General features: G+C 44.5%; 1 protein-coding gene across 1 annotated transcript in view; it reads left to right on the top strand.

Moving 5' to 3' along the window:
- LOC129107956 (polypeptide N-acetylgalactosaminyltransferase 18-like) overlaps positions 1-23,554 on the top strand; it is a 204,446-nt gene that overhangs the window by 135,382 nt on the left and 45,510 nt on the right. Inside the window, 3 exon segments of the mRNA XM_054619569.1 lie at positions 2,276-2,461; positions 2,964-3,101; positions 20,878-20,973. Coding sequence (XP_054475544.1) covers positions 2,276-2,461; positions 2,964-3,101; positions 20,878-20,973 — 420 coding nt within the window.

Below are 23,554 nucleotides of genomic sequence, written 5' to 3'. Positions count from 1 at the left end.
GCTCCGCTGACAGATCAGCGCTCTCTAGAGTGGAATATCCCCTGTGAGTTATCTCCTGCCTGTCTACCTGCTGTTTTGTTCCGCTTTGAATAAAGCTCCTGAACATTACCCTGTCTCCTGGTCGTACTGCACTTGGGTCCACACACCACCCATTACACAAATGGTAAAACAGAAGACAGTTTGTTTGTGTGAAGGGTTGCTATTCCAACCAAGCAAGACTAATATGTGGGGTTGGACAGGGGTCCATTCTTGGACCATTATCCTCATCTATATTAATGATTGGTCTAATGTCTCAAAAAGCCTTTCTCCAATAATGTTTGCAGATGACACAACCCTAGTTCTCTCTCATTCAAATTTAAACTCACTAATTATGGAAGCTAATGCTGGTTTAATTGTCTATGGTACATGGTTCAGTTTAAATAAATTATCTTTGAATATTAAAAAATATAACTTTATTATTTTCAGTGGCAAAAAATCATACTCTAAGGATTTAACTAAAATTAAATTTGAGTCTGTTGAAATGCCTCAAGTGTCATCTACAAAATTCCTGGGAATTATTGTTGATGAGAGTTTGAGTTGGAGGGGAACATATTGACTGGGTTAGTAGGAAAATAAATAAATAAATATACTGGAATAATTAGAAGGGTTAGCCATCTTGTCGATGCAAACTGTCTCCTTATCCTTTATTACAGTATGATTTATCCATATCTTTCAAACTGTAATGTAGTCTGGGCTAGTACTTTCCCTACAACTTTGCAGAAAATGTTGGTCCTTCAGAAACGTTTTGTTAGGATTGCTACACACCCCATCTGCTACTCTATTTCAGAAACTTCAGATTCTTACTATATATGACATCAATATTTTTCAAAGTTGTGTTTTTATTTTTTTATAAGATTCTTTTAGGTGAAGGAAATATTCCTGAACATTTCAAGACCTTCTTCAAAGCAAATTCACAGGTTCATTCTTGCTCAACTCGTCAATCTTTAGATTTTCATCCTCCTAAATTATTTACTTCTAGAGGTCAATTTTCGATAAGATTTAGGGGAACCAAATTACGGAATGGCTTTTCACACTTAAAAAAATGTTCGTCTATAAAAAGTTTCAAAAGATGCTTAAAAGAAAATCTTACCCCTGTTTTGTAATTACTTTCCTTATGTATTATATGTATTCCATGTGTCAGTTTGTATTTTTAATCTGTAGTTGTTGCATTCATAGGGACTTGTAGCATTACTTTTGTGTAGGATTAAATGCAGGGGTACAAACCCAAATCCCCTTAATCAAAATCAAACCCGGCTTATTCTCACACACACATATGAAATTACACACACACACACTCATTCACATCTTGACTCATTGCATTTTTTCCCTTTGTTTTCTTGTTGTTTATAATGTATTGTTATTATAAATCATATCTTGTAAAAATGCTTTTTCAACAATATTTCATACCATATGCATATTATTTTTGTATTCGTTATAGTATTGTGATTTTTTTAATTTATATTATATAGATGGAGGCTTCAAATAAGCCCAGTGGGCTTTCTGCCTCTTCCTGCACTGTAATATTATTTATCAATGTTTTGTTTTTTTATATTTTTCAATTGTGCAAATAAACTAAACTAAAACTAAACTAAACACAGACAAATTTATCCAGACATCGAATGCCAACGCAAACACATAAACTGCAACTACATAATGGCACAATGATGTGTTCTGGGTAATAGTTGGCGCATGAGCATGTAAATTCCTGCAGGAGGATGCTTTTTATTTAGAGTGAAGATAGTGAAACAAAAACAGAAAAGGCTTTTAGAAAGGATGACTCAAAAAGACGAGTGGAAGCCATTATTCTCTCTCTCCCTTATTTTCACTTTATCTTATCTCCATACTTCCCACTTTATCTCCCTTTGCTTTATGCCTTCACCTTCTCTGTTTAATGTTTCACACTCTGAATCTTCACTTTCTCTTTCGCCTCACCATCTTTTTTTCTCGTCTCATTGTCTATCTCCCTCTGTACACCCACAAGCTCAGTCATATATTGTTATGCTTGAAGAATAGCGGCTTATACTCTAACCTTGTGTTGTAAATCCTTTCTAGAGAATGTTGAGGCTTGTCATGGATTTCATATCCTGGAGCCTGTTAATGTCCCCAGAAATTCAGAATAACATCAATAAAATACTGTACAATCATGCACTTGGCAGGTACTGAAAATATTAATACCTTTATTTTGAGTCCCTGAAGTCACTAATGTGTGTGTATTTTGTGTGTATGTATAACACAGGTGTGGCAGTGTGGTGGCAGTGTGGAGGTCCTACCCTGTTCAAGGATTGCACACATAGAGCGCGCCCACAAACCCTACACAGACAACCTAACAGCCCACGTGCGTCGTAACGCTCTCAGGGTGGCTGAGGTCTGGATGGACCACTACAAGAGCCACGTCTACATGGCCTGGAATGTTCCAATGCAGGTAAACAGACCGCACAAATGTCTGTGTTAGGAGTTTGACACTGTGATTGTTTAGTGTGTTGGAGAGTGAGTGAGGGTGTAATTGTGTACAATGGGGCTGTAACGGTTGTCGTTTTCATGCTGAACTTCTTACTCAGGTACACGAAGCCCTACACAGAATGCACAAAATGTTGATTGATGCACATAACGCAGAACCAAGAAACTTTTAGCAACATGTGCTGAGGTTAGCATGACAAGCAGATATGAAACACAGGAAATGGTAGACCTGCCTGGGTTCTTTAAATCAGATGTGTGTTAATAATTTGGGTTCCCGAACAACAGACACGATGAAACAGTTTTGTATAGGAAAAGGGCTTGAACCAGCAAATGTTTGGAATTCTTATTATATTTGTTAACAATAACCCATAACCTGAGGTCCAGACTCCACAGATGCTTCAAATGCAGAGGCTAGAGTATACGGAAAATGTTAACTCAGATGGGTTTGTATTTATTTCCCTCTCTAGAAGTCAGGAATAGACATTGGGGACATTACTGAGAGAAAAGCCCTTCGATCCAGACTCCAGTGCCGACCGTTCAGCTGGTTCCTCTCCAACATTTACCCTGAGCTCCGATCCTACAGCAACACAGTTGCCTACGGAGTGGTGAGTTACTTTTTTCCCTTAGTTCTCAAGATTCCGATTCTTCAGTCTGCAACCTCAATTTTATCAAATTAATTCATCATAAAAGTCATTAAAGTACACTGCTATTCATCTGATGTAGGAGCACACAGGAACAAGTTCACAAAGTCTTGATGCCAGCCCACAGTTGGAGAAACACTACACCATACATGTATACTTCCCCAATCAATTCCAACTGGATGCTACACATATAAAGAAACCTCCCTAGAGCTGAAAAAAAAAAGGAACTAAAATGAGTCTGCCTTTATTGTGGCAGCTTACCAGCAAGGAGTGGCCCTATGCCACTTTTTCCCTCTTCTTTAGTGTTATATATATATATATTTACATGTAAAAGGCTTGTAGAGTGTAAAACCTGAAGTCCACGCCTAAAAGGATTTACCCTCCCCCTCAGAAACACTGCTCCTGAGCTGCCTGAAAAGGTTAGATTGAATTTTCTCCTTCATTTCCGTAACTTTACGAGGTCACAATGTAACGGAAGTCACATAAAACTCTCTGGCTAGTTTGGCCCGCCCTCAAACATAAAACAAAAAGATAGATCTAAGGTCCATGTTGACCATGCCCAGTGAGCATTTTTCCGTCTAAAAGACGTCTATGGCCGACGTCTAAAAGTGGTTCTAAAGTGAAAGTTTAATCAACGTCTATTAGACGTTTACGTTTAGACCACATTTAGACGTGATTTTCAATATTGGCTTTCAACTGAGAAATGTGGATGTGGTTTCATAGTAAGCCTCTAAAATGATGATATAACATTATTAGCACAACGTAGATGATTACAAATGCACTATTGCAAATCACGTCTAAATGTGGTCTAAACGTGAACGTCTAATAGACGTCTACAAATAGACGTTGAATAAACTTTCACTTTTGAACCACTTTTAGACGTCTTTTAGACATAGACGTCTTTTAAACATAAACCTTTTCAACGTCTTTTGAACCTCAAACTGCTCACAGTAAAATATGTATCATTAAATACGTAGTCATAGTAACACATTGACAGTTTACATTGACAGGACAAATAAGACCATCTGACACAGGCAACAATTAATTAGTTTTTATTCATACAACTACAATGAAATTGAAAATACACACAACACAATCTCCGGTTTCTTCTTTAAATGTGGTTGTCAAAGCCTCCAGGAGACAGTTTCAGATGGATGTCTGTAAAATAAACAAGAATTATAAAACATATTCACTGTTGAACATCTGTTCACCGGTGACCATAGTCGTTTTTTAAACGTCTTTTCAACGGAAAGATGCTCACTGGCATATTACACATTATAATACTTCATATTGTTTATAAGTTGCTCTATGCCAAACAACAATGTTCTGACCGTCTTCTTGTTTGTCCATCAATTTGTTTTATCACTACCTCCCCATTTAAACTGTGTACCTCCCCACAAGCTCTCTGTAATGTATTTAAATGTAAAATGGTATAAAACTCACTTTATATCAATGAACTACAGCGACAGCCCATAAACACATCAACATTAACTTACACACATGTTAATGTTTACTGTTGGTCCATGTAGCAGTAGCTACAAGCTAACATGCTAACGCTACAAGCTAACATGCTAACGCTACAAGCTAGCAGCCTCGCCTGCATCGTGAGCAGCTTAAAATGTTATTAATGATGCTAATTTCTCTTTGAATAACTGATTCCAGTAGTTCAGTACTTACAGTGTGTGCAGCGTGAAGCCTCGCGTTCATCAGCCCGTTCCTGTCGTTGTGTCTCCTGAGTCTCGGCTCCGTGAGTCTCGGCCGTTCCTCTCGTGCAGTGCAGTCGAAGTTCCAAACTCCAGCGTCTAAGTTCTTGCACATGCGCGTTACAGCTGTAAGCGAACTTTCTTATTTTAGAGTAATGTATAAAAATGACCGGATCACGACGTCCTAGAAGCTTATTTTAGCAGCAAACAGTCGATAAAGTCCGATATTTACGACCTTTTATATAAAACATTAAATGCGTTGAAATACTTTACATAAATACTATAATATATATAATATGTAAATACCGTCTCTCTTACAGCCTTACGTTACAATAGAACACATTATCAACCAAATGGTGTTTTGTGACATGTTGAAGTTTTAACCGTGTTTTAGCCGGTTGAAAAGACGGCTAAAAGACATCTATAGACATTTAGACCTGATTTCAACCAGTTTTAGACCAGATTTAGACGTCTAAATCCCGTCTAGTGCTAACTGGGTGGTGTAGTGGTTAAGACAGCAGTCTGTCAAGTATTGGTTGATACATATAAAGGGAACCGGGTCAGGACTATAACTACATTATATAAGGCATTAATGGATGACAAAAGCACAACAGGATATATTAAAGAAAAATGGGAAAGAGAATTTGACATGGAAATACCTGACGATGAATGGGATAATATGTGGGAAAAACATAAGACAACAACCTGTTCACGAGCCTGGAGAGAGTTTTCCTGGAAAAATCTTATACGTTTTTTCATCACTCCTAAAATATCTAATAACTACTCTGAGAAAAGAAAGTCATGTTGGAGGAATTGTGGGTCATCTGATGCTAACCATGCACATATTTTCTGGAATTGTCACAAAATAACAGGGTTCTGGGGAATGGTACATGGGTTAACACAAGAGATTCTGGGATACGAATTTCCTATGAACCATGAGCTGATGTATCTGTATATTTACTCGGAGGATATTGTACATGATGGAGACTCATATCTATTCAAAATACTTATGGTTGCTGGGAAAAAGGTAATTACAAGGAAATGGGGGGGTGAGGATCTACCCACTCAGACCCATTGGGTGGACACAGTGGGGGAAATATATATGATGGAAAGACTGACACACAGGCTACGGCTGACAGGACCACAGATGGACAGTAAATGGAGGAAGTGGACCCTATGGCAGTTGACACAGAATTGACATGACAGCAGGTTTTTCTTTTCTTTTCCTTGTTTTTTGTTTTCTATTATTTATTTTATTTATTGTTTAATTTTCAATTATGGTCGTCGATGTTGTTGATGACTTGTATTTGTGTTTGTCTTATTGATGAATAAAAAGAAAATTGTAAAAAAAAAGACAGCAGTCTGTCACCCAGGAGACCCAGGTAAGAACCCCGCTCTGAGCTATTGTTCATTTGTCATTCTCTGGAGGGAGAGTTTTTTGAAATGTGAAACATTGACCAATCACAACAAAGCAGGCTAGCTGACCAATCAGAGCATACTTTGCTTTCTGGAGGGAGGAGCAAGCGCTACAATGGAGCATTTCAGAGAGGGTGAGAAGAGGTGCTGCAGGACAGCCAGGATGAGGAAAAAAAGGCTGATTATGAGCATGTAAACATGTTGTAACTGTAACTTGAGATAAAAATATGCACCCGGAAAATAGCATAATAGGGCCAGTTTAACATATAAAGTGTTGAAGCACGAACAGGAAGAATCCTATTGAGTTTGCGTTGGTGTGTAATTGTTATTCAAATTTGTTGGGATCATTGCTTTCATCTTTATGAACGGTCACATTTTTGACATTATTTCTGTCAAATTTTGTGCGTTAATTATCATTTTATGAACACATGTTTGAGGACTTAAGGATACACCATCTTGGTTTTTGCAACCAGTGTACACAAGTGACCATATTTGGACTGTGAGGGAGTGATGTAGAGACACTGTATACGACCCTGGTGGCAGTAGCAACCTGTCAATCATAAGGTAGCCCCGCCCTAAAGCATACACTGCTTTATGGTCTGTTTGACTCTAAATGAACCATAATTTACGAAATGAACATCATGCTTTATTGAAGAAGTCTTGAATCTAGGGATTGAGACCATAAACTCATGTTTACAATGTTTACTGAGGTAATAAATCAAGTGAGAAGTAGGGCCATATTCTCATAGACTCTCATAAAATCTGACTTTTTTTTTAACCAGAGGAGTCATGTATATATGAAAGATATTTGGTACCCACATTGCTCTCATCATTTCAGATTTATTTCACATTGGCTTTCATTAGTTGTGCCCAAGTCAGGCATTTTGAATTTTGTGCAAACTTTTTCAAACTCCTCCTAGAGAGTTTATCCTATTTGTTTACAATGTTGTATTACCCCCAGCTGATGTGGCACGAAATTGATAAGGAATAGGAATCTAGAAGGATGATGTAATAGGCAATTTTTATGTTATTAAGTATCATTGGTGGCTTAAATTCCCGAGAGCTAGAATGAGATTCTTTGCCCAAGAACTAGAAATTATGAGCATTTGCTTTTTAAGAAATATGACTCCATCAGCCACAGAGTGTTGCTGTAATTAACGCCCAAAAACATGATTTTTTAAAGGCTACACCCTCAATTCCCCTCAAATTATACCATATTGAATTAAACAACAAAACAATGTTTTCTCCTTAGGCTTAGTAACCGCTTGGCCAATCCAGGGAGCATTTTAAGAGCGGAGCCACCAGCGCCAAGTATAACTGTATTTCCATTGTTGCAATAAATGGATAAAAATCTATGACGTGAGTGTTCCTGACTGAACTGCAGATGTTGTCATGATGAAACAAGTATGTGATTAGTCCCAGTCCTGCTTTACACAGAATTAAGGTGTGTGGTGACCTTGCTCAGCTTTGTGAATCCTGAAACGCAATAGCTATGTACAGTCAATTGAGGCAATTGAGCTGCTTCCTTCTGTTGAGCAGCTATATTTTCATTTGTCCTTCCTCCTGTCACCTTTCAAGTAAGAGGCAACATTGTTTTAAAAGACTCTTAAAACTACAGATGGTACAATTGATCAAAATGGCACCATACCCCGACATTAGTGCATGAGACAGATAATCTGACAAAATAAAAGGGTTCCGCTGCCTCCTCTTAGGGCTTCTATTGGCATTTGCCATACCACTGCGCCTAAAGAAAAACAACCCATCAGAACTGAGGACTATCCTAGCTAGTCCTAGTTCCATCACTGCTCGTGAATTCCGATCAAACTGTCAAACAAGTCAACACAATAACAGTGGCAATGCAGTAACATCTTGATTCATATTTGATCAAGCTGTTACTGCAATGCCTATTTCTCACTTCAAATGTTTTCAGAAACATATTTTAGTCACTGTAAAAATGAAAAATTAGAACACGAGTCTGCAGTGCTTGGTTTCTGCTTTACTGTGTTGACGGTCCCCTTCACAAACTTATTAGACAGTTTGATGAGTTTTTGAGTTTCCTGAGCAATGATTGAGGCTAAGTTAGGCCATGTCTACATTAACCCGTTTTCACCCGTTTTCGTTTTAAGATCTCTGTCCACACATGCGTTTCAACATCGTTTTCGAAATTATGTGCGTCCAGACTTGCTCCCCTGAAAACGAATATCACGTGACTATTCACGTACACTGGGCATGCGCGTGCCGGTGTAAACAGGAAGTACATTGGTTGCTTGGTTACAGATAATACGATTACACTACTCTTAATACTTGAACATCTATGTACAAACATTGGTAACAAATACCACATTATCCATGTTGAATTAACCTGGTAGTCGATCGGTATCAAGGCTGTTGTTGTAGTTCTCTTACGGAAAAGGGTCACGTGGTAAGGGGGTGACGAATCAGGGAATGACACATCATAACTGCTAAGAACCAATCAAGTAGCGAACGCCGGTGCCTACGTCATTATTTTCAAACTGCTTTGTTTTCCGTCATCCACACTATCGGGAAAACGCGGCGTTTTCAAACTTATCCGTCCTCTGGAGCGTTTTCAAACTCCTTTGATTTCGGTACCCTAAAATGCTGTATAGTGTGGACGCTCGGTGCAAAGGCAGCAAAAGATATGCGGATTCATTTTAAAACGGATTAGTGTGGATGTGGCCTTAGTGTCTCTTCTGCTCTGATTAGTTGTTTTCCTTCAGGCGCGGTGGTCTTGCAAATCTTTTTTTTTTTCACAGACCTCAGTCAACATTATCTTAAGCATAAGGTGCAAGCATGCATACAGTCAGAATATTGTATGACTTGTGTTTGAATATCTTTGTGACTGTGTTTTTACATTTTTTTAGGTTTTATTTAAACCTTAACATTGCCTTAACACTGACATATTATCATCTTACAAAGTTTGTATGGGGAATCTTTTCCCAAGCAGTTGCCTATTTACACATTCAGTAGACACAGAGCAACATTACCATTTATTTGGGGTAATGTTCAAATCAAATACTTACTGTCTTTTACTGTTTTGCATTTTTTCGGGTAGTTATCCTATGCATAAGTATTCCCATTTTATACTACTATAGGCTGAGTGTCCATATAGCATTTCCTCCTTGGCAGGAGTAGCTTAGTCTTTAGGTTTACTTGAGAAACAAAACTACTTAGTTAGGCGTTAAGTATTGTTAGATCCGGGTGATATAAGCCCAATACAGGACCATATACTGAACTAGCTCTCCGTTTAAAGGGTCCGAAGCTCCAAGCCTGTATTAAGGACACTTGGAGACTTGTTTAAGCTGGTGGTCAAGGAAACTCGCCTGGCTGAATACTGCCGTCCCTCCTGATGTCCACCCTGCTTCCACCGAAAACTGCACACAACAGAGAGGCCCCCTTGGCTGTGTACAGCTATCAGTCGCGTCAGTTAATGGCAGCTTTCCTCTAATGGACCTAGGCTCTTGGTAGGTGCCAGGATAGGCTTTAAATGCTAGGAAATAGCCCTGAGGGTCTGTTTTAGTGGACTTGGAACCAGAATAACCATTAAGAACTCTATTGTTGTCAGGCACACAATACTTAACTTTTTACTACCACGAGTACTCTTCACTTGCTCTTCAATGAACTCTCAAGACTTTGTACTTTAAATTACAGATTAGATATTTATTGCAGGATATTTAGCAGGGGCGAAGCAACAGCTCAAATACTTATTTACTTAATTTCATTACAGTCCAATCATTCCTTTTATTTTTTCTTACTGAACCAAGGCTGGGTGGAAGTCCTCTTTTGATGAATTAATCCTTTGCGGTGTAGGAGGGGGTGATTCGCATGCATGGCAAAGCACCCGACTCATGCAGGGGGGAAGTGAGAAATCTCCGTCAACCAATTCCTGCTCGAGATCGGTGTCCTCTTTGCATTGAGCAGAGACAAAGTCCTCTGATGCTTGTCCCAGTCGATGTCAAAGTCAAAGTCAAAGTCAAAGTCAGCTTTATTGTCAACACTTCACATGTACAAGACATGTGAGGGAATCGAGAAAACGTTTCCCCCTCTCCCGCGGTGAACATATAAAAAGTGCACAGGCACAAACACAAATATACGAGACAACACTAAAAGTAGACAAGATAGACAATGGCATAAAATATAGGAGTTCTGTATGAATAAAATAAGTAAAAATAATTGTGCAAAGAGGCAGTCAATACTGGCAGCAAAAAGTAATGTAGTAGTGCATTTTTTAAATAGATAAATAAATAATAGCAGCAATTTCAGTCTGTATGGTGTGTATTTAAACTAGTAATAGTAATAGTAATAGTGCAAAGACAGTTAGTCCACAGTGTAGCAAGGCAGAAAGCAGGGGGGGGTATTTCAGCTTACTGACAGCCCTGTTGATGTGGCTGAGGGGAGAGAGGGGAGAGAATTTAGTTTCTTGACAGCCTGGTGGATGAAGCTGTTTTTGAGTCTGGTGGTGCGGGCATGCAGGCTCCGATACCTTCTTCCAGAGGGCAGGAGGGTGAACAGACTGTGAGCGGGATGGCTGGCCTCGCTCACAATCCTGGTCGCTTTGCGGGTGAGGCGAGTGCTGTATGTGTGTTGCATGGAGGGGAGTGGGGCACCGATGATCTTTGCAGCTGTGTTAACCACACGCTGCAGGGCTTTCCTGCTGTATTCAGCGCAGCTCCCGCCCCACACGGTGATGCAGCTGAACAGGATGCTCTCAATGGTGCCTCGGTAGAATGTGCACATGATTGATGGGGGGGCTCGTGCTTGCTTCAATTTTCGGAGGAAGTAGAGGCGCTGATGGGCTTTCTTCGCCAGTGATGCAGTGTTGGTGGTCCAGGAGAGGTCGTCGCTGATGTACACCCCCAGGAATTTTGTGCCACTCACTCGCTCCACTGCCGCACCATCGATGGTCAGTGGTGGGTGCTCAGTGTGGCGTCTCCTGAAGTCTTCAACTCTGTGCCAGTCATTGTCCCAAGCAAAATCCCCCCTCGATGCTCCAAGTCTTCTCTTTTTATTGTCCAGTTGACCCATCCCTCTTTTACACTCTTCTCACCCAGTTTCTCATGGTAACATTAATTTTGATTTCACACGCACACATTTCATTCCCCTAACAGGATACACTTCCTTATTTGGTCACATAGGAACTAGATTGTTTTACTCTTGTACTCTCAGGGTTACATGAATACATGTCGCGGAAGGCGACTAAAGGGGGGAACAGTATATTAACTAAAAAGACTGCTTTTCCCCCCCCCCAGATCCCGAACAATAGACTCTGGCTAGAGCCGATATTCCCTGCCCCTAGGGGCGCTGTGGGTTGGGGTGTACGTTGTGTTTTCAGTGTTTCCTGTACACAGAAGAAGAGACCAGGAAATAAAAGGGGCGAAAACATGGAGTTCGGGGCGCTCCTCAGCCCGAGGACACAAGGATTTATGCCTGGACGCCGACAACCCGGACCGCTCATCACTACCCGGACCGCTCATCACTACCCGGACCACTCATCACTACCCGCTACCTCCGGAGGACTACGCGACCAGACTTCGCAAGCCAGGAAGGACCTTTCGGACGTACCGTCGTTTCCCTACAACGCCTGCGAGTCCCGTCAGAAAGGGACGTACTCTAGCGTAAGCGTGAGTGAGTCGAATTCCGTAACGTCTGATCACCCTGACGCATCGTTTTGTCTGTTCTGTCTAGAGGATCTGGTGCAGGTCTTCTGGTCCGCTCCGGCCTCCGTGACCAGCGAGGGACGGCGCCGGCGGACGGATCTCCACTCTACATCCTAGAGCACTGTTTATTTTGTTTTGCTTTGTTTTTCCAACTCGCCGTTTGAGGGACTGGTCTGGCGCGAGTTGGGACGAACGATTTTATACTCTTTTACTGTTTGTTGTCTGTTATAGGGATATTTTATTAACAAGTCTGCCCTCCTTGTATGGGACCCCTATAAACCAGGGGGTGGCTACGGCAGGCCCTGTTGGATACCAGGCTGAATTGTTCAGCGAGCCCTTCCTTCTGTGTTCTTGAGGTTGGTCCCCCTCACGTGTGTTCAACGTGTGCTGTGTGTAGCGTGCAGTGTGTAGCGTGCAGTGTGTAGCGTGCAGTGTGTAGTGTACAGTGTGTAGCGTTCAGCGTGTAGCGTTCAGTGTGTGCAGTGTGCAGAGTTCAACGTTTGCTGTGTCTATAGGCTTGCAGTGGGGGTAGGGTGTGCAACGTGTGCGGTGTAGTGTGTCGAGGTTGGCTCACGAAAGTATGGTTACGGTTATCCAGAGTACCAGCCTACCCCCTGGTTTTCTCCCTCCCATATTAAGTGATAGGTAGATTTGACTTACTTGTGCTCTTTGTTTTATGAAATTGTATTAATAAAGCATTTCTGTTTATAATTGATCCATCGACTGCTGTTGTGGTATTTGGGGAATCCTTAGTTAGGGGTTTGCGCGACACCTCTTTTGGCGTTGTTGACAGGATCCCCAATTCATCACAACAACATGTCTGTAGACGGTCATGCTGAGTCCGAAGAGCATCCAGGGGGTAGCCAAGAACAGGCGTCTGTTAGACCACTAATGAACACAGTGATGATGCCATGGTTTATGAGCTCTTCTTGGGTCCCTAAGTTCACAGGCGAGGACGACGGGCCTCCATTTAGCAAATGGCAACCTAGAGTAAGGTCCTACCTCAGAGCACAGGGATTAGACGCTAGTCAGACAGTAGACTTTGTGCTAGATGCGCTAGAAGGGAAAGCTCACCGACAAGTCATGTTGCTTCCCCCCGAACGGAGACAGTCAGAGGGAACTATTCTGGCGGAGTTGACCAAATTATATGGAGACACTGGGACATCATCCAGCATCCGTGCAGACTTTTTGCCTGTAGACAAGAACAGGGGGAGGGAGTGGAAACTTTCACGTTGCGTCTTTGTGAGTGTTTCTCCAGATGGCAGAGGAGCTCCCCCGACACCACAGGCCCTCGAGACGAGGTCCTGAAGGACCACTTCGTTAAGGGCCTAAGGGAGGGCCCACTGAAGATCGAGCTGGAGCGACATGGCAGACGTAACCCTACGGTGACCTTTGGAGCTCTCTGCGTCGAGGCCGAGGCAGTGGAGAAGGAGACAACCAGGAGGGAAACGCTGGCTTGTAGGGCCTATGTGGCCCCCACCACCACAGCCTTACACCAGGGACCCATCCCTACATCGGAGTGGGACCGGCTGAAGGAAGCTCTCCACGCCGAGCTGAAACAGGAGATACAAAGCCAGGTGTCCCTCCTGGGCAAGACCATTGTAGAGGCATACGTCAGTTACAGCAGGAACCAGCCCTGGCCCCTCGAAGTAACTACCAGCCTACCCGGGGAGGACAACCGACGGGACGAGAGACCCAATCATTCCAGTGGGATGACCAAGGGCGCCCCCTATGTGCTGAGTGTGGAGTCGCTGGCCACGTTCAACGTTACTGCCCACGACGACGTTCCAACCGGTCGGGTTTTCCTGCTCCTCGGCCACTGTAGGGCAGGTGACCGAAGAGGGTAGCCCCAGCGAGACCCTAGACAAGCCCTCCTTGGTGGGCCAATGCCCCGAAGTAGAGCTGATGATCCATGGGGTTAAAATTCCCTGCGTTTTGGACACGGGTTCCCAAGTGACTCTGTTCAGTTACTCCTTATTTCAGCGCTGCGTGGCTCCAGAACTGCTACAAGACCCGGAAAGGATCCCTGGCTAACCCTCAAAGCCGCCAACGGACTGCGGATCCCCTACGTAGGATATGCAGTGTTAGACTTTGCCGTTGGAGGGATCGAGGTCAAGAACAAAGGGATAGTGATTGTAGAGGACAGCTGTATGGGCACAGAGTATGGCCTTCTAGGGATGAACGTGATCAAAGACTGTTGGGAGAAGCTTTTCCTAAATGGCCATCCTGGGGAAATGGCGTTCAAGTCCACCGTACCCCAAGCCTCGGTCAAAGCGTGGGACAAGGCATTTGCCATATGTAAGAGGATCCAGGCCCCAGACGAGCCCCTTCAAGTAAGGGCAAGGCTGACTCAGCAGAGCCCCATCTCCATCCCCCACGCACGGAGATGATCGTCTGGGCTGAGGTTTCCCCAGTAGCAGGCTCCCCTGATCATCTCGTTCTGGTGGAAAACCTCCCAGACGATACCGGAGCAGAGGAGCGCGGTTGGCGAGTGGCCCGGACCTTGAGCTGGGCACGAGGAGGTAAAGTCCCAGTACGTATCTGTAACCCCCAGCTGTTCCCTGTGTTTCTCCCCCACCGACAGGCATTGGCAACTGTTACTTCAGTTGACCCCGGGGACGTCCAGGGGCGGAACCATTTGGTACTACGAGACTCGACCCCAGGAGTGGTGGAGGTGGACGTGCGGCCCGTGTGCCAGGGCCCAGCAAGAGAGACACCACTGCAGGGAGAGGAGAGCACTGAACTTCTTCCAGGGCAGTCGGAACAGTTCTCAGCCTTGCTACGAAAGTGGCCAGGGGTGTTTTCTGCCCACGAGGAGGACTTTGGTTTTACCACGGCCGTGCACCATCGTATCCCTACCGGCACGGCACCCCCATCCGGGAAAGGTATAGACCTGTTCCACCCACATTGTACCCTGAACTACGCGGACTGCTGAAGAGTATGCTGGACAGTGGTGTGATTCAAGAGAGTTCGAGTCCCTGGGCCGCCGCAGTAGTCCTGGTTAAGAAAAAAGATGGCTCATTGCGCTTCTGTGTAGACTATCGGAGACTTAACGCAGTGACTCATAAAGATTCGTTTCCCCTCCCTAGGATTGAGGAGTCCCTGACGGGCCTCCACCAGGCGGAATGGTACTCGACGCTGGACTTAGCCAGTGGGTACTGGCAGGTCGGGGTGGCACCCCCTGACCAGGAGAAAACTGCGTTTGTCACCCCACTGGGCCTGTATGAGTTCTCCCGGATGCCTTTTGGTTTGTGCAATGCCCCCGCCACATTCCAGCGACTGATGCAACGTTGCCTAGGGGACAAGGTACACGACCACCTTCTGATATACCTGGACGACGTCATCATTTACTCCCCTGACTTTGAGACCCACCTGCGACACCTGGAACAGGTTTTCGAACGCCTCCAAAGCCATGGCCTTAAGCTGCAGCCCAAGAAGTGCCAGTTCTTCCAGCGACAGGTCCTCTACCTGGGACATGTTGTAAGTGGCCGAGGAGTGGCCACCGATCCAGAGAAGACGAGAGCGGTCCAAGATTGGCCTGTCCCCACCACTGTCAAACAGGTACGCTCCTTCCTGGGCTTTGTAGGGTATTATAGGAGATTTATCGCTTCCTTCTCAAAGTTAGCTGCCCCCCTCAATCGCCTTCTCCAAGGGACAGCCAGCCGCTCCTCGGCACCAGTAACGTGGACCGCAGAGTGTCAAACGGCTTTTGAATTCTTGAAACAACAGTTGCTCAGTGCACCCATCCTGGCCTTTGCTAATTTCAATCTACCCTTTAAGCTATACACTGATGCCAGTCTGGACGGCTTGGGTGCAGTACTAGCCCAGGTGCAGGATGGCAAGGAACGAGTGATAGCTTACGCGAGCCGCAGCCTGGTTCCGGCCGAACGCAACGACCAGAACTATAGCTCTTTTAAATTGGAGCTACTCGGTATGAAATGGGCTATAACCGAAAAGTTTAAGGACTACCTTTGGGGTGCAACGTTTACCGTATTCACTGACAACAACCCGTTAGTACACCTCGACACCGCCCGTCTTGGAGCGACCGAACAGAGATGGGCCGCCCAACTGGCCAATTTCTCTTACGACATCAAGTATCGGCCAGGTGCCTCTAACCAAAATGCAGACTTGTTGTCCAGGCTCCCAGGGGCCCTGAGTGCAGGTGTCCAGGTGACAGAGGACAGAGCGGAGGCCACCTCTGCTGAACCCCCGACCCACCTGGGAGACCCAGAAGAGACGCCCTGGTTGGAGTGGCAACGCCAGGACCCCGACCTCCAACAGATCTGCCTCTGGGTAGAAGTGGGCACTCTACCACCGGACCTGGACAAGCGTTCCCTCTCTCTCCAGATGCGCCAACTACTGCGTGAGTGGGACCGACTGAAGATGGACAGGGGTCTCCTGACGAGGCAGGTGCTAGAACCTGATACTGGGGTGACAGGCCTCCAAATAATCCTCCCGCCTAAGTGCTGTTTTGGACTTTGGCTGGAGTACCACCGGGCCGCGGGGCATAGTGGAGTGGAGAAGGTCCTGTCCATTCTAAGACGACGGTTCTTTTGGCCAGGAATGAGTAGGGACGTCCGAGTGTGGACGCAAGAATGCCCTACGTGCCTTGTGAGTAAGGCCGGCCCTGAGATTCGTGCACCCCTGCAGTCAATAAAATGTAGCTACCCCTTTGAACTAGTAGGGCTAGATTACCTATCCTTGGGGAGACCGGCTGATGCCTTCCCATACATCTTAGTTATTACTGACTTATTTTCCCGCTACGCTCTGGCCGTACCCACACGGGACCAGACAGCCACAACCACGGTAAAAGCTTTATGGACAGCCCTAATCCAGCCGTTTGGGTGTCCAGAACGAATTCTGACCGACCAAGGGGCGCCTTCGAGTCAGCATTGATGCGTCAACTCTGCGAGTTGTATGGATGTACAAAAAGTCGTACCACCCCGTATCACCCCCAAGGGAACGGGGCATGTGAGCGGTTCAACCAAACAATTCTGGGATTGCTGAGCTCGCTGGATCCCACAGACCACCCGCGATGGCATCACAAACTTCCAGCCCTGATACAAGTTTATAATAACTCTGTCCATGCAAGCACAGGGATGACCCCCACTTTGTTCTGTTTGGACGCCATGCCAGACTACCGATTGACATGATCCATGGAGTGACCCCGCCCCAGCGGCGAGGTGACCTCGAAGAGTGGGTCCACCAGCACCATAATACCCTGATGGACGCTTACGCCCGAGTGCAGCGAAACGTCTCCCGCCGGCAGGCGTGGGACCAGAAACGGTACAATAGACGGGCATTGGCTGTTCCTCTGCTACCCGGCGAGCGAGTGCTGATCAAGAACTTCCGCAGAAGGGCACGGGGGAAACTGGCATCGAGGTGGCTTCCCACACCTTATGTTGTGCTAGATCGACCCCGGCCAGAACAGCCCGTCTACCTCATTCGTCCGGAAGGGGAAGAAGGGCCCACTCGCACTTTGCATCGGAACAACCTCCGCCCATGCCCAGCAGGAGTGCTGGGCAGCCCGCAGGTACAAGAGGAAGGCCCACCTGGGGCCAATGTGGATGTCCCGCCCCAGTTCAATCTTCCCAGTTTCCTAGTGCCCCCGTGCCCCTCCCGTCCAGCCGTCACTGGTGTCTCGCCTAGGGCAGTACACCCCATGCTACCCCCGGTCGTTTTCCCCTATACAATCCACCTCCATTCCCATAGGTCCTCCAAGGCCTTCCTTAAGCATCCCCACAATGATGCCTCCTCACCCCCTACTGCCCGACCCTTTGAGTGGGGGACCCAAGGTAGGACCACTGGGGGGGGACCAGGGTTAGTAAGTGATAGGAATGTTGTTAACAATGATTCGTTGTTGATTAATGATAGGAATGTTGTTAATTATGATCCGCTGTTGGTTGATGATGAGGATGTTGTGTTAAATGATGAGGTATCCGTGTCCACTGATTCGGAAGCGGACCAGCACACAATGGGGCCTCGTCGCTCCCAGCGAAGCAACTTTGGGGTACGACCTACACGCTATACTTGATTCACCAGGTCGGGCGACCATGGTTAAAGGGGGAGTGTCGCGGAAGGCGACTAAAGGGGGAACAGTATATTAACTAAAAAGACTGCTTTTCCCCCCAGATCCCGAACAATAGACTCTGGCTAGAGCCGATATTCCCTGCCCCTAGGGGCGCTGTGGGTTGGGGTGTACGTTGTGTTTTCAGTGTTTCCTGTACACAGAAGAAGAGACCAGGAAATAAAAGGGCGAAAACATGGAGTTCGGGCGCTCCTCAGCCCGAGGACACAAGGATTTATGCCTGGACGCCGACAACCCGGACCGCTCATCACTACCCGGACCGCTCATCACTACCCGGACCACTCATCACTACCCGCTACCTCCGGAGGACTACGCGACCAGACTTCGCAAGCCAGGAAGGACCTTTCGGACGTACCGTCGTTTCCCTACAACGCCTGCGAGTCCGTCAGAAAGGGACGTACTCTAGCGTAAGCGTGAGTGAGTCGGATTCCGTAACGTCTGATCACCCTGACGCATCGTTTTGTCTGTTCTGTCTAGAGGATCTGGTGCAGGTCTTCTGGTCCGCTCCGGCCTCCGTGACCAGCGAGGGACGGCGCCGGCGGACGGATCTCCACTCTACATCCTAGAGCACTGTTTATTTTGTTTTGCTTTGTTTTTCCAACTCGCCGTTTGAGGGACTGGTCTGGCGCGAGTTGGGACGAACGATTTTATACTCTTTTACTGTTTGTTGTCTGTTATAGGGATATTTTATTAACAAGTCTGCCCTCCTTGTATGGGACCCCTATAAACCAGGGGGTGGCTACGGCAGGCCCTGTTGGATACCAGGCTGAATTGTTCAGCGAGCCCTTCCTTCTGTGTTCTTGAGGTTGGTCCCCCTCACGTGTGTTCAACGTGTGCTGTGTGTAGCGTGCAGTGTGTAGCGTGCAGTGTGTAGCGTGCAGTGTGTAGCGTACAGTGTGTAGCGTTCAGCGTGTAGCGTTCAGTGTGTGCAGTGTGCAGAGTTCAACGTTTGCTGTGTCTATAGGCTTGCAGTGGGGGTAGGGTGTGCAACGTGTGCGGTGTAGTGTGTCGAGGTTGGCTCACGAAAGTATGGTTACGGTTATCCAGAGTACCAGCCTACCCCCTGGTTTTCTCCCTCCCATATTAAGTGATAGGTAGATTTGACTTACTTGTGCTCTTTGTTTTATGAAATTGTATTAATAAAGCATTTCTGTTTATAATTGATCCATCGACTGCTGTTGTGGTATTTGGGGGAATCCTTAGTTAGGGGTTTGCGCGACATACACACTCGCCAGTTGTTATCTCTAGGTTAGGAGACCTTCAGCAGTTGTTGCGTCTTCAGTGCTTTTTGTTAACTGAATCATTATTATAATCACTTCATATTAATTCACAATTCATAAATGCAGTAAGCAGCTCTTTTTAATCATATAAGCTCTGTGTCCGTCGGCCTGGTGTTTATATCCCAGCCATTTCCTTTTTTACTTTGGGCAGCTCTTCTGGGATCTCAACTCTACTTGACAGTATGTAAATTATATAACAAAACTACGGTAAAATAAGTCAACATTGACTTGCATGGGACACGAACAGTGGTCTCCAGTGTTACAGTCCTGCCTTTGTTCAAACCATTCCATTGAGGTGACAGGAACTGCGGTTGGGTGATTATTTTTCTCATAATTTTCACTACAAGCGACCTCCTCCTTACTTAACTTTTAAACTAAGGAACTTTTCCAACTATTTCAAGCTGTAAAGCCTTACCTTTTCCTTCCGGAGGAAAGACTCGATGTTCCCCGCGAACTGAGGAGGAAGAGACAGGGAAGCCGTGCTGGGGCAGAACGTCGCACCAGGAGGAGACATTATAAACTCGTCCTCCCCTCCATCATCATACGAAACATACGGTCCCTCCCCAACAAGATGGACGAGTTATCGGCGCTGACTCGCCATCAGAGGGAATACCGGGAGTGTAGCATCATGGTGTTTACGGAGACATGGCTAACAGAGCTAACTCTGGACACGAAGGCTGTACTGGACGTATCATACGGGCGGACAGGACAACGGAGAGCGGTAAGAAGAATGGAGGAGGTCTGGCAGTGTTTGTTAATGATAGATGGTGTAACTCTGGGCACATCACTGTTAAGGAACAAACCTGTACCAAAGACATTGAGCTATTGACACTAAACTATGTCCAGGGTGTGATGGGTCTGCAGAGATGTTTCCTGCCCGTTTCCTGACTCTGGAGATGTACAAGTCCAGGATGGTATATCAGCTGTTTAGACCTGCCGGTCTCCTCCACCTATAGCACAGCGACACAATTATGTCAGCCTATCATCTTGCTGCTGTCTCTCTTAGATATGATTGTCTCTCTACCATCAGTTGTGTTCATGCTGCTGTTACGCGCCCCTCCACCTCCCTATCTCCCCCCAACACATCATACTATCAGCCTCATCATCCCCCACCACCACCAGTGTCTGGACTCCACGGGGGATTTATTTTGCTGCTGCTCAGGGCAGAAGCGCCTAAATTACAAATATATCAGTAGAGTCCAAGTGCCAAAGACCCTGTCAACACTTTATCATCATATCATCTGTTAATAATAAACAATTATCTTTTCCTTATGTGACTTTCTCTCCTGATTGAAATGACATTAACATCAGCCTTAGATGTACTGTGTGTGTAACTAGCAGTAATTATCAATTGTTACCATTCCAAACTAAGATGGTAAAGAGTATTCCTGTTAAACATCCTCATGTCATAAAGAAAAATCATGTAGTTGAACATATCTGTAAAACGTTTATATGACCATTTCGGCAAAACATTCATTTTTCATTCTTCCTTTATTTTATATAATTTAATACTCTCTCTTGCAACCATGTCCCGGCCCGTCTTTTTCAACCTGTCTCATCTCTCTCTCATTTTCCCAGTTGAAGAACAATCTAAGAGACAACCTATGTTTGGACCAAGGACCTGACACTGACAATGTTCCCATCATGTACCTCTGTCATGGTATGACACCACAGGTCAGTCTCCTCCCATTATATTCTATTTTTTATATTCTTTTCTTTATGATTAAACACATGAAAAAAATAAATAAAACAAACAATAGCACCTGGGAGAAAATGCCAGGGTTGAAACAAACGGCAGACTAGTCATATCCACGCAAGGCAATTTCACACTTTCCACAAAGTTTATATAGGTTATAATTCTGCTGTTTTCATCAGTCTGGCGGTTGTATTTAACAATGCCATGTCTGTACGCACCGTCAAGTTAGAGGCAATGTTCTATAAACTCCTGAGGGAAATATCTGGCTTCTTAGCTGTTAAATACTCCAATATGTCAGCTAGTTGCTAACTTAGTCTTTCTGTTGTTAAGTCCTGGTCAGGTAGCGTCCAGTTGGTTTATCAGAGCTTTGGTTCTGAAAACCGGCTTGCTTCCTGCTGCTGAAGTAAATAGTACTATGATAAGAGTTATGGGCCAGAAAACCAAAACAATGTGCTATAAGACGCTGAATTGTTTTTTAAAGATGAAAGGAACTGCATAGTCGGTCATAATTCTCTTTGGGACGTCACTACAAGCAACTACTTTCACATAACAAATAATAATTTTAGCCTTTAGTCATTTATGTTAAGATATTGGTAAACCCAGCTTAAACCATACCCGAGTTTAAAAGAAATTCACAGTTTGTAGTTAGATAATAAAGTAGAGGAGCTTAGATAAATGATGTGGCTCTCTGCATATGTTGGCATCAGTAATATTTAGCTATGGGGGCCTGTCGTCTACATAATTGAGAAAGTCAAATTTCCATAAAGAGTAAACTTGCTAAGTAGAGCAGATATCTTAAAGGATATGCTAGCAAAGAGCTGCTATATCACCATGCTATAATAATGCTGCCTTTTTAATGTGCTGTTTTGCTTGTAGACTAAAACCTCTCAGCCTTTGCTGCTATAATATCTGAAAAGTAATCCTTGAGTCACTGAGGCCAATCAACAACTCTATCCGCCTTCTGCAGATTAAAGGCCATTTAATTCTAAGGTGCAGTAAAGGCAGCACTTATTGCCCCTTTAACGGAGGCACAAAAAAACACCAAGGGAGTGTGAATGCGTATTTTCACTTTTCACAGCTTTGAAATGCTCTGTAACTTGACTAAATTAAGAATTAAAATTGTATTGACTGCATTATATTCTGCCTGTATCAAAGAAGCTTGCACAATCAGAACTAGATTCCACTACATCCCCAGCCTGGCATCTAAAAGAGCTTTCTAGGGACACTCCAAGCCTCGCCTTTATTTTGGGTAAAGTTAATAGATTTGATCTGCTGCTTTACGTCGAAATAAATTCAACTTTGTATCTTGGTCATACTTCTTCCTTTCATATTCAACATAATCATTAGGTGCTGATGAAAATAAATTGATTTCAATACCACATTAACATTTTTTCCGAACTATCTCTAATTATTCAATAATAACACACACAATATTAATTTGGCGGTTAGGACATAAAGATAGCAGATAAAAGTATTCAGCATGTGGCAGAGCAGAGTGCCCCATGCAGTCCCAGCCAGCACTGCTCATGTGAAGTCTGGGGGCCCATTTTATTCTTGTTCTTAGAGATGAAAACTGATGCAGTATTGTTCGTCTGGCCTATATGATGCTAATTTGTTCATCTCTGAGGGGTTTTGTCCCCTCAGAGATGAACAAGAAAACAAGTTCAAAGCCAAGCATTTGCTTATTCAGTAAGTAGTGAGCAGATATTTAGCTGCAATGGAGTTATTTTGAGATATTAAAGGCAGAGCAAATGAACAGATAATTTATTTGCTCATGTTTGTGGAGGAATTTCATCCAGCAAGACATAATTTACCCACTGCATTGTAATGTCTTTCGATAGCAGGGCTTTTAAGAAGCTTTACGAGGATAAGTCAAGATAGCAGCAGAATATCATTGCACAGTACAGGATCAGCAAGGGGAACTAATCACTTTATAGACAAGATATATATTTGGGCTTTAGAATCATAGGCTCATACATATATTATGCTGCACATTGAATACAATGTAAAATGTGTTATTGTCCTGTACCTCTGCAGTAATTATAGAGGGATTAGAGGATGTTAGTATATAATAGATAAAGCCATAATCTTTGCTATTAATGGATATCCTCACACACATCATGCATAAATAATCTCTCTTGCATTGGCCAAATTAAATTTTCAGTCACAGTGACTAACCCTCCTCAAACTGACACATGGTAAAAAAAATTACCAAACCTATTTCCACCTCCAAAGCTGGTTTATTGCATTGGTCAATACCAAAAAGATGCCATGTTTAAGAGTTGTCAGACATCAGTGATAAGCAGAATGAGGATGTAGAGCAGCATGATCCGTTTCTAAGACTCAAGACTTCACATTTCTCTGGTCCTCTGCTTCCTGAATCACTCAATTTGTGTGTGTGTGTCCAACAGGATGGATGGATATGGCTTTGAATACGTAATAAAGTCTTGAATGTCAACGATGCATAATGTTCCTCAATTTCCTTGTCAACCACTTGACGCAAGTGAGGATGAGCAAGACGGTGAAAGAGACAACAATGTGGTGGAAGTTGACCGAATA

This window comes from Anoplopoma fimbria, chromosome 19 (genome assembly GCF_027596085.1).
Source record: "Anoplopoma fimbria isolate UVic2021 breed Golden Eagle Sablefish chromosome 19, Afim_UVic_2022, whole genome shotgun sequence".
NCBI classification, from domain to species: Eukaryota; Metazoa; Chordata; class Actinopteri; order Perciformes; family Anoplopomatidae; genus Anoplopoma; species Anoplopoma fimbria.
This window is presented reverse-complemented; position numbering and strand designations above follow the sequence as displayed.